Genomic DNA, 18,413 nt, shown 5'->3' with positions numbered 1-18,413 from the left:
ATAAATGTACATTTTCACCATTTTTTTCACGAACACGGTGCATTTAATTTTTTATGTGTTACCTCACACTATTAACACCTTCATATTACGTATTTAGTATTTCTGAATGTTATATTTGTATATTGAAAAATCTATCTCTTTAGTAATTGTCAGCAACTCTTTATGCAGTTAGTCCTGCATCTAAAATGCATATAGCAAGATAAGCAGATGAAATAATCTATTTAAACTTTATGCATTTAATTTTGCTTTAGTCAGGTATGTACGTTTAAAAACTTCGGACCTTGAAAAGTAAATGAAAAATGTTGTGAATTACAAATGCGTCGTTAGAGATTACGAATATTCCGAACTGATATTCCAAAGCTTTTATTATTTTAAAATTTTTATTTTTAAGTGCCATTTAAAGCTCAGCAACTTTTTGTTCGTTGCATCTACAGATTTGCTGCAGTCCGAAGTGAATGACAAAAAAGATGATTCACAGATACTTTAATCTTTTTTCAGGGATTTTAACACAGTACGTCGGAGTACAGGTAGTGAGAAACCATATATATATGTATATTAAACACGAGTATAGTGCACTGTTCTTTCACGACCAGCTGGCATTTGCCTAAACAGCGCTGCAGCAAAAGACAGTTTGAGCTCTCTCCTACTCTTATTCGCTTGCAGCACGGAATAAACAAACCCTCTCTGTCGAGCAGTTTTTGACAAGTGCGCTCTGTATATTTTCATTTGAACGTCAATCCTGAAAAGAAAAGTCATCGAGCATCTGAACTGATAAACTAATCGGGCCCGTTGTAAAAAAGAAAATTTATTAATCGACATCTTGCGCACAGGTGACTGTACATAGAAAACAAGTTGAAAAATGGGTAGCACTGACAAGGCCGTCATCACAGGCTTCATATGCAGACTGTGCAGTAAAATGAATCGTTTTGTGATACATATTTACGGTGAGGAAGGCTCGCGGATGAAATTGGCTGAAAAAATCAACACCTATTTGCCAATAACTGTAAGTATATTTTATAACTCCTTTTAAATGCAATATCAAAATGAACGTGGAATACTCTCTCTTAGTAAGTACGGGACCATAGCATAGAAACACAGACTTTTCCGACTCGAAAAAAAATTACGTTTTTTGGGTTTTACATTCATTTTTGACATATGCAGTGTTTTCTTTTACTCTTTGGTATTGAAAATTCTATTGATTTACTGTAATCAATTAAAAAATTTTGACTCAACTTTGAAATAACTTACACAAGAATCACAAGAGTGTTGAGTAAATATAAATAATTAATGTTACAGATGTAATTTTTGGGTATCATGAATTTTTATGTATTTTTAATATATCAAATAATTATTTTTTATGATTTTTTTCAATATCCCTTTCCAGGTAAATGCTTACGATCAGCTGCCAAAGACTGCTTGCCTGCATTGTATTGAACGATTAGAAGCTCATCATGAGCTTATGGAACAATTTTCTTTTGCTCGGCGGAAACTTAGTTCTAATGATAGGCAAACATCTATATCAGCTACATCAACAACATCCTCAAATATTGATACAACAGCTGCAACCAATAGTCCACCTCCTTGTTGACACATACAAAGCAAAAAATTATGCTTAAGTCTACTTGAATAAAGTAAAATTTTTAGTACGTAACAAATATTTTTTTCATAAACTTCAAGTTTTGTTGTTGTTTGAGAGTTGAAAATTGAGGAATTTTAGATAGATAAGTGAATTTTTAGCTTAATCGATGAATATTTTGAAAAATTTTCATGGTTTCTTAAAAGCAAAGAAAAATATCAACATAAAAAATGAAATTTTCTTAATAATCATTAATCCATGCATAAAAAATTTTCTACTTCATGATAGTTATATATAAATATACTGCAATCAATTTTAATAATCAAAATTATATGTACATTGTGAAATATTTCCTATTACTGCAGTTAATTATACTATTAATCAATAGAAAGCAATAATTCTCTACTTAACGATAATTTAACCGTCAGAAATTTTACTTTATGTTTTATTTTTAACACAATTTTAGTTATAAGTAAGTACACCTTTATATATACATATTTTTTGTTTATTATATTTGTATAAAAGAGAGTCATACCTTCTGTACAAGAGAATATGTGAATCGAGTCATTGAGCATAAAAAAAATTTACAAATAATTATTGTGGCAATGTATTTTAAATATAAAATAATTAATTATTTTACATTTATTACTGATAATAATAAGATCTGTACTCAGCAGTGAATAGTTTGTCGATATACTTTTTTAAGATGGAGTACCGAAGCCATTATTGTAATTTTTAACATTCTAAGAATGCATAAAAACTATGTTTGAAAAATTTATTTGAGAATATAATAGATATCTGATAATATAATTTATTATATAAAATTTGGCAACGAGTTTGCTAATAAAACATATAATTATGTAAATTTTTATCAAATAAAATTATTACAACTTTTTTCAACATCTCTTTTATTAAAAAAAAAAGGTTTCACCAAAAAGTTTCCCTAAAAAATATACCAGAACTCATAACCAGTAGTGATAAAAAGAAAAATCAAAACAACATCTATTCATAATTCCTGGAGCTGTCACTTGGACCATTGTGTGTGCACTTGTAGTCTATTTGTGACCCCATAATATTTCATTTTGAAATATGGTGTTTACTTAATAATTTTTATTAAACAGAAATTTTGCAAAAAAACTATAATCAAGATATGAAAAAATTAAGTAACTATCATACCTGGTTTACTCAGTACTCTACAACTTTTTGTAGTTTATTTTAATTTTCTCACACTTTAGTATAGGTACTACCATTTGAAGTTATTCATTAGAATTCATTATCAAATTTATGTATGAAATATTTTTTGATGATTAAAATGATACACTTTTTATTTATGATGGAGTATTAAAAACTGATTATAATCTTTCACAACTCTTATGTAGCATATATAAATACTTGCTACTTTTTTAAAAATTTTAAATTTCTCTTTGAACTGGAAATCTATAAATTAGATCGATAGTAGTACCAATTTATGATATTGTTTTGAATGTAAAATCGATGTTCTTATTAGTCGATTAGAACGTTTAACTACTCAATGTATGACATTTTTTTTAAGAATTTAAAAAATGGCGCCTTTATAGCAAATCAGACACGTTTTTTTCAAGTGCCTCTAGCCTCTCATCGTTCCGGCTCTTTTCACAACGTGACAACTGACACTGTGGGGTATCCAAAATGCAAAAAGTATGTTGTAAATTATTTCGATATTTTTAACTGAAAAACATTTGATTTACTAAAGCCTTGATATTAATTGTGAATTTTTATTTTTATTTATAGACAAAGAAGCCTCAAATCCAGTCAGTCCAAGTATTTGGACGTAAGGTACGTAGTTCTATTATTGAAGGTTACCACCAAGTTATTTTTTGCTCATTTTAATAGTTAATTTGTTTTTTATATTTTTAGAAAACTGCTACAGCAGTTGCTTACTGCAAAAGAGGACAAGGATTACTGAAGGTCAATGGCAGACCACTGGAACTTGTGGAGCCTAGAATGCTCCAATACAAATTACAAGAGCCCATGCTACTTCTTGGAAAGGTACTATTTTTCAATGTACTAATTTAAATTAAAATGCATAGATCAGAATAATTTATTTTATAAAGTTATAAAGTTAAACTTTTTTTGATTTTTGTAATTAAAAATTATATGAATTTAAGTTAATTCTCTTTGAAAATTGATGTTTTCAATAGGAAAGATTCAGTGATGTTGATATCAGAGTCCGTGTAAATGGTGGTGGTCATATTGCTCAAATCTATGCCATTAGACAAGCGATAGCCAAAGCTCTTGTTGCCTATTATCAAAAATGTGAGTATATAAAATGTTTTAATTATCAAATTCTTGAGATGACATAGAGTTTATATAAAAATACATTCATTCAAATTTTCAGATGTTGATGAGGCTAGTAAAAAAGAAATAAAAGACATTTTGATTCAATATGACCGAACCCTCTTGGTTGCTGATCCCAGGAGGTGTGAACCCAAGAAATTCGGTGGTCCAGGTGCTCGCGCACGTTATCAAAAATCTTACCGTTAAAGTCTATTTCTACGTTTTATTTTCTATTTTATGAAATAAAGAAAATTGTTGAAAATAAAAATATTTCCATTTTTGTTTTGTAAATACATTCATTAATGCTATTGATATCATCAAACTACGTAAGATAGAAAAAGAACTATATTAAATTTTAGGCTACAGCTGCAACGATCTATTTTAAAAAACTTTGTCAACAAAAAAACTTAATAATAGATAATCAGAGTCAAAATGGTATAAACTTTTATGTTTTGAATGTAGTATATTGTTGTCTAATTTAGTTAAATAAATATTTTACAAAAAAATTTTTAATACATCAGTGATACAAACAGTATGAATAGTATGAAATCCAAGGTATACAATGTGGTCATGACAACAATTTTGACATTTTATAAAAAAAAAAAAAATAAAAAAACTAATAAGTGCTTTTGATTCTTTTTTTAATTTTATTCTTGTTCTTGGGATTCTAAAAAAGCTTTAGTGACAATGCACTTAGTCATGTAACAATCACAAGGAATCGGATGAGACACTTCTTCAGGATCTAGTTGTGTGAAAGACAGATTGTATTTTCTACAATCTTCACTATTTCTGTCAAACTTTAGATTGAAGGCAACAGGTTCTTTTTCTTCAACTTTGATCGTTCCAGGCATTACTATAATTGTTTGCTTCCAATGAGTTGATTCACTAAAAGGAGAAGTAGATAACGTAGAACCATCAGGAAAATCAACATCGAACCATATACAAAATCCTTGATAATTTCCAGCTTTATTACAAATTGCTATACTTTCTTCAATGCCTAAACTATTCAAATCTTCAGAATCAATTGTATTCAAATCTAGCCAAACCAGTAATACACCATCTCCCAATAGATCTTCTCTTGGTAAATCTAACACATCTGGTTTTATTTTAGCTTTTATGTATTGACTAGCCACAGACCTCATTTTCACCCCACATACATCATCCCAAAATTCATGTACTGATGGCAATTGACATGGAGCAGCATAAATTTTAGCTGTATCAGGAAATATTAATCCATCTTGTTTTAAAAATCTGTCTCTTGCAATAATTACTGAGTCCAACATTCCTTCATGAAGAAGGTAAAATCCCATCCATTCAGAAACAATAATGTCTACTTTTTCAATTTCATCTGCAGCAATATCTTCAACTCTCTTTTGTATGACTTCTATTTTATTTTCAAAATTATTTTCCTTTGCAACATCTGGAATTAACTCTGCTATAATACTTGCTTCAACGGCATATACTTTTTTTGCACCTGCTTGTGCACAAAACATTGATAGAATTCCTGCAAAACAGAGAATTTTAAACTAAAATTATACAAATCTTATTTCATAAAAAATCCATTTTCAAACCTGTTCCTGCTCCAACATCCATAACAACTTTATCTACAAATTTGTCTTTTGCATTAAGAATTGCTGTTCTGTAAGCCAACGTTCTAGGCTTATCACTAAGCATTAAATGATGAACCTTAAAAAATTATATACCAATTAAATACCTTAAAAAATTAATTACCAATTTAATATTGTTAATTTTCACTGTAAATATGTATTTACTTACATCAAGATTTTCATAACTTTTGTAGTATTCTTCAGAATTGTTTTCGTCACTCATTGTTAAATATTTTGAATTATTTTACAAATCTATCAACTATAAAAACCAATAAAGTTATAAACAATGCAACTTCTTAACAATATATAAAAAATATATACACATTCAAAACACTCGGTCGCCGCTGACACCAGACACGTGCGTTTGAGAATGATCAACGACATGATCGACTGCATTGGAAATGCCAAACAATCCGATTTTGATTTCGAAATCATATATGTTTTCATTTTTGAAAAGCTTTTGTAAATACAATCTTTACATCTCATAACTCATTTTCATTTCAGATGCTTGATTTACTTAAAATTAAATTTTATAGAAATTGGTAAAATTATTTATCAAATATTTTATCAATGGTATTTTATCTTGAATTTTAAACTCACAGGTCTAATTTTTAAACATTACTTTGAACATTCATAATAATTAATTATGCAACTTTAAAATATATCTTATGAAATAAGTAGCACCAGATTCAAAAAAGTTTCAAGTAACAGTTATACATTTTTTTCCTTATAAACGATTGTTAATATTATTTAGTTGTTTCAGGAACAATTTAAGGAGTCTCGAGCGAAAATACGTTTGTAAGCCACGGGACTGAAACTTCAGGAAATGATTCTTTACAATCATTCAAATTGATTGATTGATTCAAATTTGCTTATTTCATTGAAAAGAAAAATCAAAAGCTTTCGAATTTCAAGAAAAAAAAATTTTGATAAACGACCTTTTTAAAAAGTTATTGTAATTTACAGAGTTGAAACTTGGATTGCTCAATGTTTGCGCGATGCGGCCGCTGCACACAAAATACAAAATATCTTAGTTTTAGGTTTTTTCCTTAAATTTATTAAATTATTTAATTGGAGAATTTAAAATATTATTAAATATTAAAACAAATTTAATAAATTTGTCATAATGCGCAAAGCAATTGTAGAACAGCTACTAGTGCCTTATGCGCAACAGCGGGTGCGTGAAGCGCCTAAACTTCTAACCAAGGTAATCTAGACTCTGGCAACGTGAGAGACCGCTTCTCTTTTACGATTCTCTTGCGACTCTGCAACCATGGGTGAGAATCTCGCAATTTTTTTTTTTTACTAAACCCCTCAATAATTTTATTTAATTTTTTTTTAAAAGTCTTAACATTTTTAAGACTTCGTGTTACAGAATATCTTGAACATAAGTTTCATTTTTTATTAACAAAATTTAGTTATTCTAGTCATTTTAACCTAAAAAAGCATGTGTTAGAATGTGTAACGTGAACCAGTGATTTCTTTTACTTATTCTAATATATTGTTCAATATTATTTAATTAATTAGTGGGACTAATTGTTATTTTCACATGAATTACTATTTGGCTACAAGAATCTTGGCACTTTACCAACAAAATTAGACATACCTAACTCGATGTAATCATTTCCCTTTTCAATTACAATAATAACAATTAAATAACAATTTTTTTTGTGAACTTTAGGAAAACCTCACGGTATTCGTACTGCACGTAAATACGTCAACCACCGTCGTGAACAAAGGTGGAATGATAAGGACTACAAGAAAGCCCATTTGGGTACTCGCTGGAAGGCCAATCCCTTCGGAGGAGCTTCCCACGCTAAGGGAATCGTCCTTGAGAAAGTGTATGTTTAATTCGACTATGATATATATTGATAAAAGTTTAGCGAGCATCAAATAACACAATTTTCTTTCTTTTTCAGTGGTGTTGAAGCCAAACAGCCCAATTCTGCCATCCGAAAGTGTGTCAGAGTACAGCTTATTAAAAATGGCAAGAAAATCACGGCGTTCGTACCTCGTGACGGTTGCTTAAACAGCATTGAAGAGAACGACGAAGTTTTGGTCGCAGGATTCGGTCGTAAAGGTCACGCCGTTGGTGACATTCCCGGTGTCAGATTCAAGGTTGTCAAGGTTGCCAATGTTTCCTTGTTGGCTTTGTATAAGGAGAAGAAAGAACGACCAAGGTCGTAAATAAAGTTTCAAAAATTTAAATAAATTTTTTAACTTAATTATTTGCGAATTTTCCATTATTATTCATAACTTCCTTTTCATGAGAATTTAGTCACCTATTTGGGAGTAACAAGAGTCTTGAAATTATGGCTATTAAACTAAACAAATACTAGTTTATGAAATGTAGTATTGACAAAAGTCAATTCACAGACTGTTTATTTGCATAAAAATAAGATCTCAATAAATAATTGCTAAAAGTCATTTTACATTTTAAAACATACAAATCATGTTATTATTAGTTCAAATCATTAGAGCATTTTTCTGTGAGTAATGAATTATCAACTATTAACTTTTAAATCTTGATGATTTATCCTTAAGTAGATGAATTCAAGATTTGTAGAAAACATTCCAAGAAAATACTTGCTGCCCTAACAGTTTTTTTTTTTACAAAAATTTACGCTTTCAAGTATATAAATCAATTAGAATCGCAGCTGAGAAAATATCAATTGACAATGTGTAGCTATCAAAAAAGAAAGAAACTTAAACGTGCTATCCATTAAAAATTTTTGTTTTGATTATTAAATCTATTTACTATCGCTTTTATGTAAAAAGTTTCGTAAGAGTTTAGTTTTGTGCTTAATATAAAATAATTCACAAAAGAACAAAATTTCGCTCATGTATGTACTGGGTTTAAAGCTTGGAGGAGAGTCGCTCACCGTTATTTGAAAAGTTTTTTTTCTGTGGTATAAGGTAAGTGTAAAGAAAGAAAATTGGCATTTAACAATAGATAGTAAATGCTCTCTCATTTTTGACAATATCGAAATGATTAAGATGATTGTGTGTTGTTTATGGAGTAACAAGTAGTTTCTAATTGATGAATACATAACAATTGTTTGTATTGTTTATCAGACACAACTGTATAATCATACCTAACCTGACGCAGAATCAAATCAATTTTGCTCAATTTTTAAAAAAAATAATCATAGTCTTAGTCTTCTCAGTTAAAAATAGAAACTTTTTCAGTTTTTGATCATGGGTGCATATAAAATATACATGCGCAAGTTTGAGTTTGTTCGCAATAAATTGAGTAACGTGGTGCGACTTTTGTTTCACTTGAGATGATGACTGTATCGTCAGATCGCTTAGTTGCATAGGGCTCCTCGCTCAATCGGCCCGCAGAAGTCGGCTTAGGCCAAACAAGGTGATAAATTAGCAGTATTATCTATTTTCTCATAATATTGAAATTTCAAAAAATTTTACGAATGATTTTTTATTTTAAATTAGGTTTTGCCATCTACAGAATACAATTAATTTGTAGCAAAAGTAAATGTCCAAGTCTATTTAATTTTTAAAAAATAATTTCAGTTATTTTTATTATTTTTTTGAAGCTTAAGGACAAATATATAATAAACTTTTTGTAGTATTTCTAGTATAAATATTTAAAATTAGATATAATTAACAAATAATGTTTGTTGACAGTTACAGGGTTGGTCTCAAAGTTCAAATTAGTGACTGGGGAGTTTAAAATTCATTTTATAAATTTTATAAATATCATGAAGCTATCGTTATTGATCATGTCCATAAGCTAGTTATTGTACTATATTCTAAAAATACATTAGTTTTGCTGTATATTAAATAGAATAAAAATGGTATTCAAGACTTTTGGAACAGCTTATTTTGTAGGCCATCCGTAATAATGAAAATGTCAACTGGATTTATCAGGCTGTTTATAAGTGCCATGAGGTGTATGGATTAACTTTTGCTGGAAAAGGTTCAAGATTCTCAAAAACTACTGGAGGGTCTTGCAAATCGGCCTGGTTGTGTAGAATTTCATTATTTCTATGCAGAAATCAATAACGACTTTTTAAATAAACTAATAACTTTTATCCATTAATTTCATTCATTTTTAAAAATCCAAATATTTACAATTAGTTCGAAAACCATTAGTATCATTGATAGACTGGTTTATGCAATAAAAAAGCAAGTTCTTGTACTACATATTTTACATGATAAAATAAATAAATATTTTACACCAACATTTTTCAATCTTATACCATATTTTAATATTTGTATGGTAAATATGATTTGTATAAAAGCTTTTCATTAAAAATCTTTTTACTTATCTATATGTACAATAATTATAATTTAATTAAACAAATCTAGGATTGAGTACTTTATTGAGTTGGCGCAGATTGCTCGCTATCATCTTTGCTTTTTGGACCTGAACAAAAAGTTGAAGTGTTATTTATAATAATGGAAAAATAGTAGATTACGGAACCAGGAAGGTGTACGAAATAATACATCTGATTTCTTGTAAATTATTATTTACCAAGCTAATGTCAAAAAAATTTTTTTCAAATAGCTTCGATTCACCTAATTTACTTGTGATCTGAGATCTCCTTGTTCAAACCTCCCTTGTCCCTTAACCTACTATTACAAGAACTAAAAATATAAATAATCAAGTACCTTCACGAGACTTCTTCTTTTTCAGTTTTCTTCTAATACGGTCAACTTTAATATTTACAGTTTTGTACTCATTATATTCTTTTATAGTCCCGCTTAATTGTTTATTTAAATAAGCTATTCTTGCATTACTATCAAATTCAGGAGCTGTAAGAACAAATAAATAAAATAATTTAATCATCATTATCAATATACGCTCAAAATGTGATAAAATTATACATTGCTGAATAAGTTTTTTGACATTCTAATGTAATATCAATTAACTTGTTGCTATTCTATACTCTGCAAGTGATATTATATTAAAATGTCAGGAGCGTGATAGAACATGTTAGTTTAAATTTAAAACTTTCACATTTTTTAAAACGTACAATACTTACGAGGTGACTTGTTATAATTTGTAGGCTCTGGTAATTTTCTTGGTGGTACCACTGTTGTATTGGTAAGTACACCTCGAATATACCTTGGAACTTGAGGAGTTGCTTGCTCTTCATCTGAGTCATCAGTATCACTTCTGGTTGTAGATCTTCGATTTTTTGAATTCTGTCTCGGTGATTTTTTTACAGATCCCGATAAACTTGTCTGCTGAACTCCCGTACGCTTCGCTCGTTTTTTTGGCGAGACATTTTCAACTTCATCGGCACTTGTAATACTACTTGTTCTTTTCATTGCTCCTTTAATTTTAGTATCTTCGGAAACGTTTTCAGTGCTCGTTGAAGGATTGTCGGATTTACTTAGAGCATCATTATCGACTTCCATACTGTCTTTTTTCGAATCGCTGTCCAAAGATAACGAGGGAGTCGGAACACGTTGAATAGTTATACTGGAATTGTTGAAATCCAGCGCAACAGGTGCTACGTCAACCTCCATAGGTTCAACATTACTATCTCTTCGTTGATTAGAATGCGAATGCGTGGGTGACGGCGCAGATCCAGTAGTTGTAGTTACGACAGTCGTTACATACAAATGTGAAGTTGATGTGGTGGTAAGTACACTGACGGGCGAGTTGGATGCTATAGAAGTAATACTTTTTCCATTACCCGCATTTAATGATTCCAGGCTGGAACTAACGAGGGTGGAAACAGATGTTGTTGACGGAATAGTCAACGGTAACTGGGCCGCAACAAACGCAACAGCCGCTTTGCTACCTATAAAGTAAGAAAAGTAGTGTTAAATATTATAAATGAATAAAAATGAAGCTAAAATGGGCAGAGTAATCCAATTAAATTACCTAAATCAGATTTGAATACATTTTGCGAACTGCTTGAAGTAGATCTCTCCTGATGTTCATGATGACTATCTGCCCCGGGTGTCGGTGAACCCGGTATTTCTTCCTCACATAGCAACGAATTGATATTTTCGCCGTCTTCATCCATTTTCGTGACTAGTTTAGTCTGCATCATCGTATTGATAATATCAGCTTGCAAGTCTCTTTGGGCATTGGTGGTCACCGAAGAACTCTGTTCCGAATGGCTCGATTTTTTTGATTGTTCCGGCCCTGCCTCATCCGTGTAATCTTCGTCGATAATTGTAAGCCTTCTTTCCGAATCGCTGCTATCGGTAGAATCAACGGATTCGCTTCGCTCGAGGGGTTTGATGCGGCTAACAAAAGGCTCCTTTCGACCTGTGCTAGTGACCGCCGCTAGTTGGTCACTGATAACTGTCGTAGATGTTACCTTTTTCCACGATTCTTCAGGCTTTGAGGGTGGCTCTTTACGCTGATAAGTTTTTATCACATTAATTGGCGGCTTCTGCTCTTCTATACTTTTTTTAGCTTTTAATAGCTCCTCTTCTTTGCTTTTCATTATCTCGAGTAAAGGATCCGTGCGGATTTCAATTTCTTGAAGGGGGTCTTTGATGGGAATTATCAATGGTGCTTCCACTTTTTTCTTTTCTGGTTCAGGAGTTAGTTTAGCCTCGACTTTTTTGGTGGCGTTAAAAGAAACTCCATGAGTTTTTTTGGGAATCTCTTTCGCTACCTTGCGGTCTTGTTTTGATTCTTCTTCCTTTTTTGACTCAATCATTTGTCTTCTGTGAAAAACAGCGGCTGCGGATAGCTTTTCTTCAATGGTGGCTGTAGCAGGTAAACGTGCGCTTATTGGTGGAGGCACGGTTAAAGGCGCTGGGGCACTACTCATTGTATGTTCAGATTTTTGTTCTACACTTGAAGATTTTGTAACCGTTGCAGTTGCATTTGATTGACTCTTCTCTATACTCTGAACTGGCTCAGTGCGTTTCTCCCCGCTCTGAGCATCCACCTTATTATTGAGGCTCTCGTACTCGCTGGCAATAGCAGCAGCTGCTTTCGTTTTGGGCCCTGAGTACTGCGAAAAATACTTTGACGGATCACGAGTGCTGATGCTTTCAATATCGCTGCTGCTGTCACTTTCTTCACTAGAGCGACGGTCCTTACGTGTGGGTGGCTGGCGGACCACTGCTTGTTTTTTCTTCGTTTCCAAAACAGTAGATGGATCTTGGGTTTTCGTTTTCTTTTTAACAGATGGTTTCTGTTCCTCTTCTCGGGTTTCAATTACCTTAGCTGGAATATAGAATGATGGAATTTCCTTGGTTTCCTTGTTTCCTTTATCTAAATCAAGCGCTTTCGGTTTAATACTTTTCTTTTTTGTTTCATCCCCAATTTGCTCTTCAGATTTATGATCAGCTGGTGCTTTAATAGGTGTAGTTTTATTTAATAATAAACGTTTATTTTTTGTGCTTTCTGTAGAAGTTTCATGGTGACTAGATCCTATCTCTTCTTCGGTAGAAATTTTATGTCGCCTAATAACTGTAGCACCAGGATAACTAGTACTTGGATAAAATTTAGTTGGTGATAAACTTGTTAAACTTAAGCTTTCTTCACCTTCTGTACTCTCTGTATCATCGGATTTATTGAATATTTTTCGAGTCGTCTTTTTTTTAGCATCAGCAGGAACAATTGTCTCAACAGGCGTTGCGCTTCGATTGATATCAGGCTTACTATCTTTTGTTGTTGCTGCTGCTGCTGGTGATTGACTCGAAGTTACTGAAGTTTTAAGTCTCTTTTTAGGACTTTTTAATTCATCTTCAACTGGACGTTTCTTTACAATAGATGCAGGAGAAGCAGCAGTAGATTTATCCTTTAAATCTTTGTTACTATCCTTCTCTGGCTTATCACTACCACTAGAATCTCTCTTATTACGTACTTCAAATTCAAATGGCTCGGGTTCTTTGAATTCATATATATCTTCTGTACTTTCAGGGACTGCTTCAGTATTAACTACATCCTGCTTGATTGGCAAAGTAGATATTTCTTGTTTGTCGGAAATTTTACTATCATTGTCAAGTGATGCCTAAAAAGTCATAATTATTTAGTTTATGTAAAAGACTAATATACTTGCATTCATAGTTTAGTATTAACTGAAACATAAATGCAGAATTACTCTATATTTCACATTATACGAAACTACTTAAAACAAATTCAGTTCTTATGAATATTGATACAATTTTGTAATTTTCGATTTTCATCATTGTATTTGCATAGTATTATATTTTTAGATTGCTTTAGATATCTTTACATTTTTAAAAAGCAATCAATTAATTATAAAAAAAATTGTTTAGGTTATAAGACATCATATATTACTGTCAAATTTTGCAATTGCAATAATCTAGTAACGAAAACATATATTTTTCCTTCAATGAAATTAAAAATTTCGAAAAACATTTTAAATGTATGCATTCACTTCAAATAAAGTTTCTGTCTTTAAAACACAATGTTTTGCGTAATTTAATACAAAGGAAATTTGTGCTTATGATGGTAGTATATTAAAATTTTGAAATGAAAACTTTTCTATTAAAATTGAGTGGCAAAGACAACTTCATTGCCTTTATAAATTTCAATAATATTTTACTAAACATTGAAAAACAATATAAAAATAACTTTACCTTCTTTTCATCTAATTCAGACTTTTCTTGTTTAATAATATTTGATTTTTTCTCTTCTTCATCTTCTTCTTGCTCTTGGGATGTAGAAGTTGATGACATCTCAATTTTTACCGCTTTATCAAAACCCTTCAATTCCGATCTAATTTGATTTAGATCAAATTCACAGCCTTTGGGTTGCTCGGTCTCACTTTCTGGTTCACTCTTGATTTCTGTGATTTTTGCAAGAGTCCTCCTAGAGCGCCTTCCTCTCCTAGGCTCTTCAATTTCTTTATCTTCGTCAATATCACTATTTTCATCAACTTTCATTCTACTTTCAGCTCGCTTCCTTGCTTCACGAGTCTCACAGTTACGTCGACGAGGTTTGATGGGGATAACCGGTGAATCACTTCCATCTGAATCGGAGGAATCTGAATCGTCGGTTTCGAGCCTTTTTCTTGATCCTCGCCCTTCATTTACCTCTGTTAGATTTCGCGTCATCCTAGTCGGTCTACCAGTAGATGCGGGACTTTTCGTTCGTGATATCAACGGAGACGGTGTGCCTGATCGAGTAGTTGCTAGCGTCGTTTCCCGATCATCTTTCCGCGAATCTTTATTAGAATTGGCAGTTGAAGAATCATTTTGAATGCGACGGCGACTACTCATACCAGGTACACTACTTGTATTAGCACTTGCAGATACTTTTGAAGTTCTCGGAGTTGAACCTGGTGTCTGTGGACGAGTCTGTGGAGTGTTTTTATCCTTATTTGGTTTTTTAGAACGTCCTGATCCTTGCTGAGAATAATTAACAGCAATACGATCGATTTTGATCCATTCATCATATCTAAGTGGAAAATAGAAAAATGCGTACAATTTTAATATTTTAATTCTCTTATCAAAGAAATTAGATGCAAAGAAGTTAAAATGAAAATGAATCTTTAAAAAAATTTTTTTTACCTTGTATTCCAACCTGTGTAATGAACAAGGTAAGCAGGGTTATCAGGGATGTTATTTTCTATATCAACCACTTTTGCTTCATAAGTGATCTTTTGATCTTGGTTTGGTCCATAAATGACCTTCAATCTATCACCAATTGCAACAGGCCCTTTATAATGTTGAGTCAAATCTTCTTCTGGACTTTGCAAGTTTTTTCCAGTTTCAACCTCTTTCTTTTTTCTTCCTCTTTTCTTCAGCTCTTCATCAGTAAATTTTTTTTGTTTTCCAGCCAATGGTTTTTTATCTGTATCACATGTTGTTATTCGAGATTCTCTGACTTCAGTATTAGTTTTTTGGAGTTTGCCATGGGAATCATCTTTTGCAATTTTAGATCTTGTTTTAGTATTATCTTCTTCTTTACTTTTATCTTCTTTTTTGTCCTGACGTTTACTAGCTTCACTTTTTTTTTTATCTTGTGGCAGTTTTCTCTTGGTTTCTTTGGTATCACGAGAAGTTCTTGATCTATTTGAGATGGTACTACATGGAGTGAGTCTGGACATACTCTTTTGAGATCTTTCACTGCAGGATGATTCTTCTCCTTCATTATTTATATCACTATCTCCTCCACTAGCACTGTCATCCACTTGTTCCTTTTTTTTTATTTTTGACTATAAAGGTAAAACAAATTTTGATATAATCATGTATTTCTTATTAACATTTTTGATTTGGTAATAGTTATGCATTAAGAAGTTATAAAAAAATTAAAACTTACAAGTGGTACATCCTCTTCTTTAATTACTGTTTCTTTTTTTGCGTCACGTTTTTTTTCTTCTTCAATAGTTTGAGATGGTTTTTTTTCTTTTTCTTCGTCATCTTTTTCAGTTTTCACTAGTGTTTTTTCCGTTTGAGGAGGTGTACTTCTATCCTTATCCTTGGTTAAACCTCTAGCTGACTTTTGCTTACGACCAACACCTCTTGTACTAGTACTTGTGCCAGTTTGGGTCAACATTGTACATCCTAATTTTTTGCGAATATCTTCAAAGTTGGCAAGGTACTTTTTGTATACTTTTTGTACTTGATTACATGCAGTTTCACTACACCCAGCACGAAGTTTCAAAGTTCGAGTGACTTTTTTCCAAAGATTACTGGTAGTAACTTTGGCATAGCCACCAAGACCTGATACAGCATTGTATAATTTGTAGAAATTAACTTCTTCTCCTTCAATGTCAGGATATCTATCCAGTGGAGTATTGCAATCATCCATAAATTTATATAAATGAGCTATAAAAAGATCATTCTGTTGAAGAGATTCCTCGTCTGACTTCTATAAAAAAGTTTATTTATGAAATTTTGCAATAGAGTTTAGTACTATAATATTTATCAATAATTTTGAACAAATCAAAAATCTGGAATTGATACGAAAATTTATAAAAAAAGGAAATTTCATATTATAAATTAAACACTCAGAATCACTAAATGATAATTTGGTGTGATTTTAAATACAACTTTTCCTGTAAATCTGAGATTTTATTTCTTTGAATAAAAAATATACCTCATCTTGTTGATCAATCTCAGTATCATCATTCTCTGATGATACTGAGTCTCCAAATATTGAGTGTTTATCCCAGTGCGGCGGCAGTTCTTTTTGTTCCAAAAAAAGCCATGCTTTTTCAATAGCTCCTTTTATAGCAGCTGGTAATTTGTCATCATTACATATATCTTTTGTGAAATCAAAAACTTCATCTTTAGGAACAGAATAACTGAAATTTAAAATTATTTCAAGTTATAATTTATTTATATAATAATTTATTTATATTTATATAAAACAAAGATAAAGTACACACTATCTAGCGTCTTTGAAAGATCTCACTAGATATTCTCTTTCATGATCGTATCTAATAGATGTTTGAGCACTTGGAGCCACAATAACTCCAGGAAACCAACTTTCTTTTTTTTTCTGTTTTTCCAAAGCTTCAATGCAAACTACCTTTCCAGCTTCAGGTTGTGTTTCTTTATCTTCTTTATTGGCAAAATTTGAATCATTGTTACTTTTGCTGTTGTCATCGTCATCTTGTAGTTGCAATTGTGGGTCATCTTCACCTTCACTGTCATCTCTTATAATTTTAAATGATTAGTTAATTTTTTATTTGAATTTTTCTATATTAAAAATGAATAAATTATATACTAACAGAGTTGGCTTAGACCTTCTACCTCTGCCCCTAGCACCAATAACAGGATTACCAAAATGTTCTGGATGCGTCAAGGGCAATTGATCTAAAGTTTCACTTTCATTAAAATGCCTGCCACTTTTCAAGCATAAAGCACTTCTTCTCAAAGTAGTAATGTCACCATCATCAAAAACAACTGTGTACTGACTAGCATCAGTAATTTTATTAATTATAGCTTCACTAGATTGTTTGGTTGTCGGATGGTTAGCTTCTACCAGAGCACCAACTTTAATCGTCCCACTAATTTCTGTATCTTCTATAGTAGTAGTTCCAAGACCATTTTTGAAAGTCACTTTACATTTTACGTGTCGAATCACTCTGCTAATTTTTGCTTCGCAGAATGCTCCTTTGTATTTTGCACTAACTTCAGTGCCAACTAATAAAGATGCCGGCTCGTCACCCTGCAAATTGTTAGACATAATTCTTTCGGTTTGTTCTTTGAAACAACAAACACTCAGCACGTATTTTCGTCTCCAAGTAAAATATCAAAATGATCAAAAACTCATAATTTGCGATAATTTTTCAGACACGTATTCAACATGATATGACATTGATGTGCACCACATTAAATACTTAATTATGAACACAAGTCACGTTTACACTGACGAGGATCGTGGATGAGAACCTAACAAGTGCAAATGAGGACATAACAGACCAAAGCGAAGGATAAGAATCCTGTTCTATCTATCGAGAAAATGGAGAATGAACCAGTTCCTGTGTCAATAATAACTCGTAGAGATGTCTTCTTTTCAGTCACGATGAGCACATTCGCACAAATGTACGAGATTATAACAACTCAACAAATTGATTGAGACAAACACACATTGCACAATACACACTTATTCTCATAGTCTGAAGTCGATGATGACGACGTTCACATGTCCGCCTTGTTGCTTACCATAATTCAATGATGTAACGATTATTCACCCACAGCCATTGACCTGATCAAATATGCAGTACCGAACGATTATATAACATAGTACTGCAACTTTTTAAACTTATTTTTTGGCGTTTTAGGAGCAACAAAAAGTGGCACTGTACGATTCTTGACGAGCCACGTAAAGATATCAAAATGCGTATGGAGTATGGACGCGATGCCAAGCGACGCGACCGCCCCGGATAAGTTCGTTCTGTGCACGCAGCGCCAAGTATACTGGTTGGGATTAAAATGAGGCTCGACCTCCCCTCCCCGACATTATGTGTTAGTGTATGTTATATGTGTTGTAT

General features: G+C 31.8%; 5 protein-coding genes across 7 annotated transcripts; 3 read left to right on the top strand and 2 right to left on the bottom strand.

The window, feature by feature from the left end:
- The first annotated feature begins 459 nt into the window (after window positions 1–459).
- On the top strand, window positions 460–1,814 carry LOC106652280. Its single transcript, XM_014371141.2, has 2 exons — window positions 460–1,003; window positions 1,385–1,814. The coding sequence occupies exons 1-2, from the start codon at window positions 860–862 to the stop codon at window positions 1,586–1,588; spliced, it is 348 nt and encodes a 115-aa protein (XP_014226627.1). The 5' UTR covers window positions 460–859; the 3' UTR covers window positions 1,589–1,814.
- A 1,357-nt stretch (window positions 1,815–3,171) lies between these two features.
- Window positions 3,172–4,187, top strand: LOC106652277 (40S ribosomal protein S16-like). The gene is made up of 5 exons (XM_014371138.2): window positions 3,172–3,253; window positions 3,347–3,391; window positions 3,473–3,604; window positions 3,757–3,871; window positions 3,954–4,187. The coding sequence occupies exons 1-5, from the start codon at window positions 3,245–3,247 to the stop codon at window positions 4,097–4,099; spliced, it is 447 nt and encodes a 148-aa protein (XP_014226624.1). The 5' UTR covers window positions 3,172–3,244; the 3' UTR covers window positions 4,100–4,187.
- Window positions 4,188–4,335: 148 nt separating this feature from the next.
- Window positions 4,336–5,997, bottom strand: LOC106652276 (protein arginine N-methyltransferase 6). The gene is made up of 3 exons (XM_014371137.2): window positions 5,669–5,997; window positions 5,464–5,578; window positions 4,336–5,396 (listed from the first exon to the last, which is right to left on the bottom strand). Exons 1-3 carry the CDS (start codon window positions 5,720–5,722, stop codon window positions 4,540–4,542), a joined length of 1,026 nt encoding a protein of 341 aa, XP_014226623.1. The 5' UTR covers window positions 5,723–5,997; the 3' UTR covers window positions 4,336–4,539.
- A 674-nt stretch (window positions 5,998–6,671) lies between these two features.
- LOC106652233 (40S ribosomal protein S23) lies at window positions 6,672–7,727 on the top strand. The gene is made up of 3 exons (XM_014371064.2): window positions 6,672–6,776; window positions 7,181–7,340; window positions 7,419–7,727. Exons 1-3 carry the CDS (start codon window positions 6,773–6,775, stop codon window positions 7,684–7,686), a joined length of 432 nt encoding a protein of 143 aa, XP_014226550.1. The 5' UTR covers window positions 6,672–6,772; the 3' UTR covers window positions 7,687–7,727.
- A 1,976-nt stretch (window positions 7,728–9,703) lies between these two features.
- LOC106652325 (AT-rich interactive domain-containing protein 4B-like) lies at window positions 9,704–18,284 on the bottom strand. Of its 3 annotated transcripts, XM_014371220.2 has the most exons (11): window positions 18,085–18,284; window positions 17,148–17,587; window positions 16,803–17,072; window positions 16,511–16,718; window positions 15,731–16,282; window positions 14,980–15,626; window positions 14,047–14,866; window positions 11,357–13,454; window positions 10,497–11,273; window positions 10,132–10,275; window positions 9,704–9,886 (listed from the first exon to the last, which is right to left on the bottom strand). In XM_014371220.2, the coding sequence occupies exons 1-11, from the start codon at window positions 18,085–18,087 to the stop codon at window positions 9,840–9,842; spliced, it is 6,006 nt and encodes a 2,001-aa protein (XP_014226706.1). In that variant the 5' UTR covers window positions 18,088–18,284; the 3' UTR covers window positions 9,704–9,839. The 3 variants fall into 3 exon arrangements, with proteins under 3 accessions (XP_014226706.1, XP_014226704.1, XP_014226705.1); XM_014371218.2 differs by lacking the exon at window positions 18,085–18,284 and having other exon boundaries at window positions 17,148–18,051; XM_014371219.2 differs by lacking the exon at window positions 18,085–18,284 and having other exon boundaries at window positions 10,506–11,273; window positions 17,148–18,051.
- Between the last annotated feature and the right edge of the window lie 129 nt (window positions 18,285–18,413).

Source organism: Trichogramma pretiosum, unplaced genomic scaffold (genome assembly GCF_000599845.2).
Source record: "Trichogramma pretiosum strain Unisexual culture from Peru unplaced genomic scaffold, Tpre_2.0 scaffold31, whole genome shotgun sequence".
In the NCBI taxonomy this organism is placed as follows: Eukaryota; Metazoa; Arthropoda; class Insecta; order Hymenoptera; family Trichogrammatidae; genus Trichogramma; species Trichogramma pretiosum.
Note: the sequence above shows the minus strand (reverse complement) of the source record. Positions and strands in the feature narration are given on the sequence as shown.

What these genes read in the sequence shown, in the direction of transcription:
- LOC106652280 (XM_014371141.2), top strand. Translation starts at nt 860, where the DNA reads ATGGGTAGCACTGACAAGGCCGTCATCACAGGCTTCATATGCAGACTG. An exon ending in ACACCTATTTGCCAATAACT is followed by an intron (nt 1,004 to 1,384) that starts GTAAGTATATTT and finishes ATCCCTTTCCAG; the next exon opens with GTAAATGCTTACGATCAGCT.
- LOC106652277 (XM_014371138.2), top strand. An exon ending in TCCAAGTATTTGGACGTAAG is followed by an intron (nt 3,392 to 3,472) that starts GTACGTAGTTCT and finishes TTATATTTTTAG; the next exon opens with AAAACTGCTACAGCAGTTGC. An exon ending in TGTTGCCTATTATCAAAAAT is followed by an intron (nt 3,872 to 3,953) that starts GTGAGTATATAA and finishes TCAAATTTTCAG; the next exon opens with ATGTTGATGAGGCTAGTAAA.
- LOC106652276 (XM_014371137.2), bottom strand. Translation starts at nt 5,722, where the DNA reads ATGAGTGACGAAAACAATTCTGAAGAATACTACAAAAGTTATGAAAAT. An exon ending in AAAGTTATGAAAATCTTGAT is followed by an intron (nt 5,579 to 5,668) that starts GTAAGTAAATAC and finishes TAATTTTTTAAG; the next exon opens with GTTCATCATTTAATGCTTAG. An exon ending in GGATGTTGGAGCAGGAACAG is followed by an intron (nt 5,397 to 5,463) that starts GTTTGAAAATGG and finishes TCTGTTTTGCAG; the next exon opens with GAATTCTATCAATGTTTTGT.
- LOC106652233 (XM_014371064.2), top strand. An exon ending in GGAATCGTCCTTGAGAAAGT is followed by an intron (nt 7,341 to 7,418) that starts GTATGTTTAATT and finishes TTTCTTTTTCAG; the next exon opens with TGGTGTTGAAGCCAAACAGC.
- LOC106652325 (XM_014371218.2), bottom strand. Translation starts at nt 17,605, where the DNA reads ATGTCTAACAATTTGCAGGGTGACGAGCCGGCATCTTTATTAGTTGGC. An exon ending in TCTTTCAAAGACGCTAGATA is followed by an intron (nt 16,719 to 16,802) that starts GTGTGTACTTTA and finishes TTTAAATTTCAG; the next exon opens with TTATTCTGTTCCTAAAGATG. An exon ending in AAGAAGAGGATGTACCACTT is followed by an intron (nt 15,627 to 15,730) that starts GTAAGTTTTAAT and finishes TTACCTTTATAG; the next exon opens with TCAAAAATAAAAAAAAAGGA.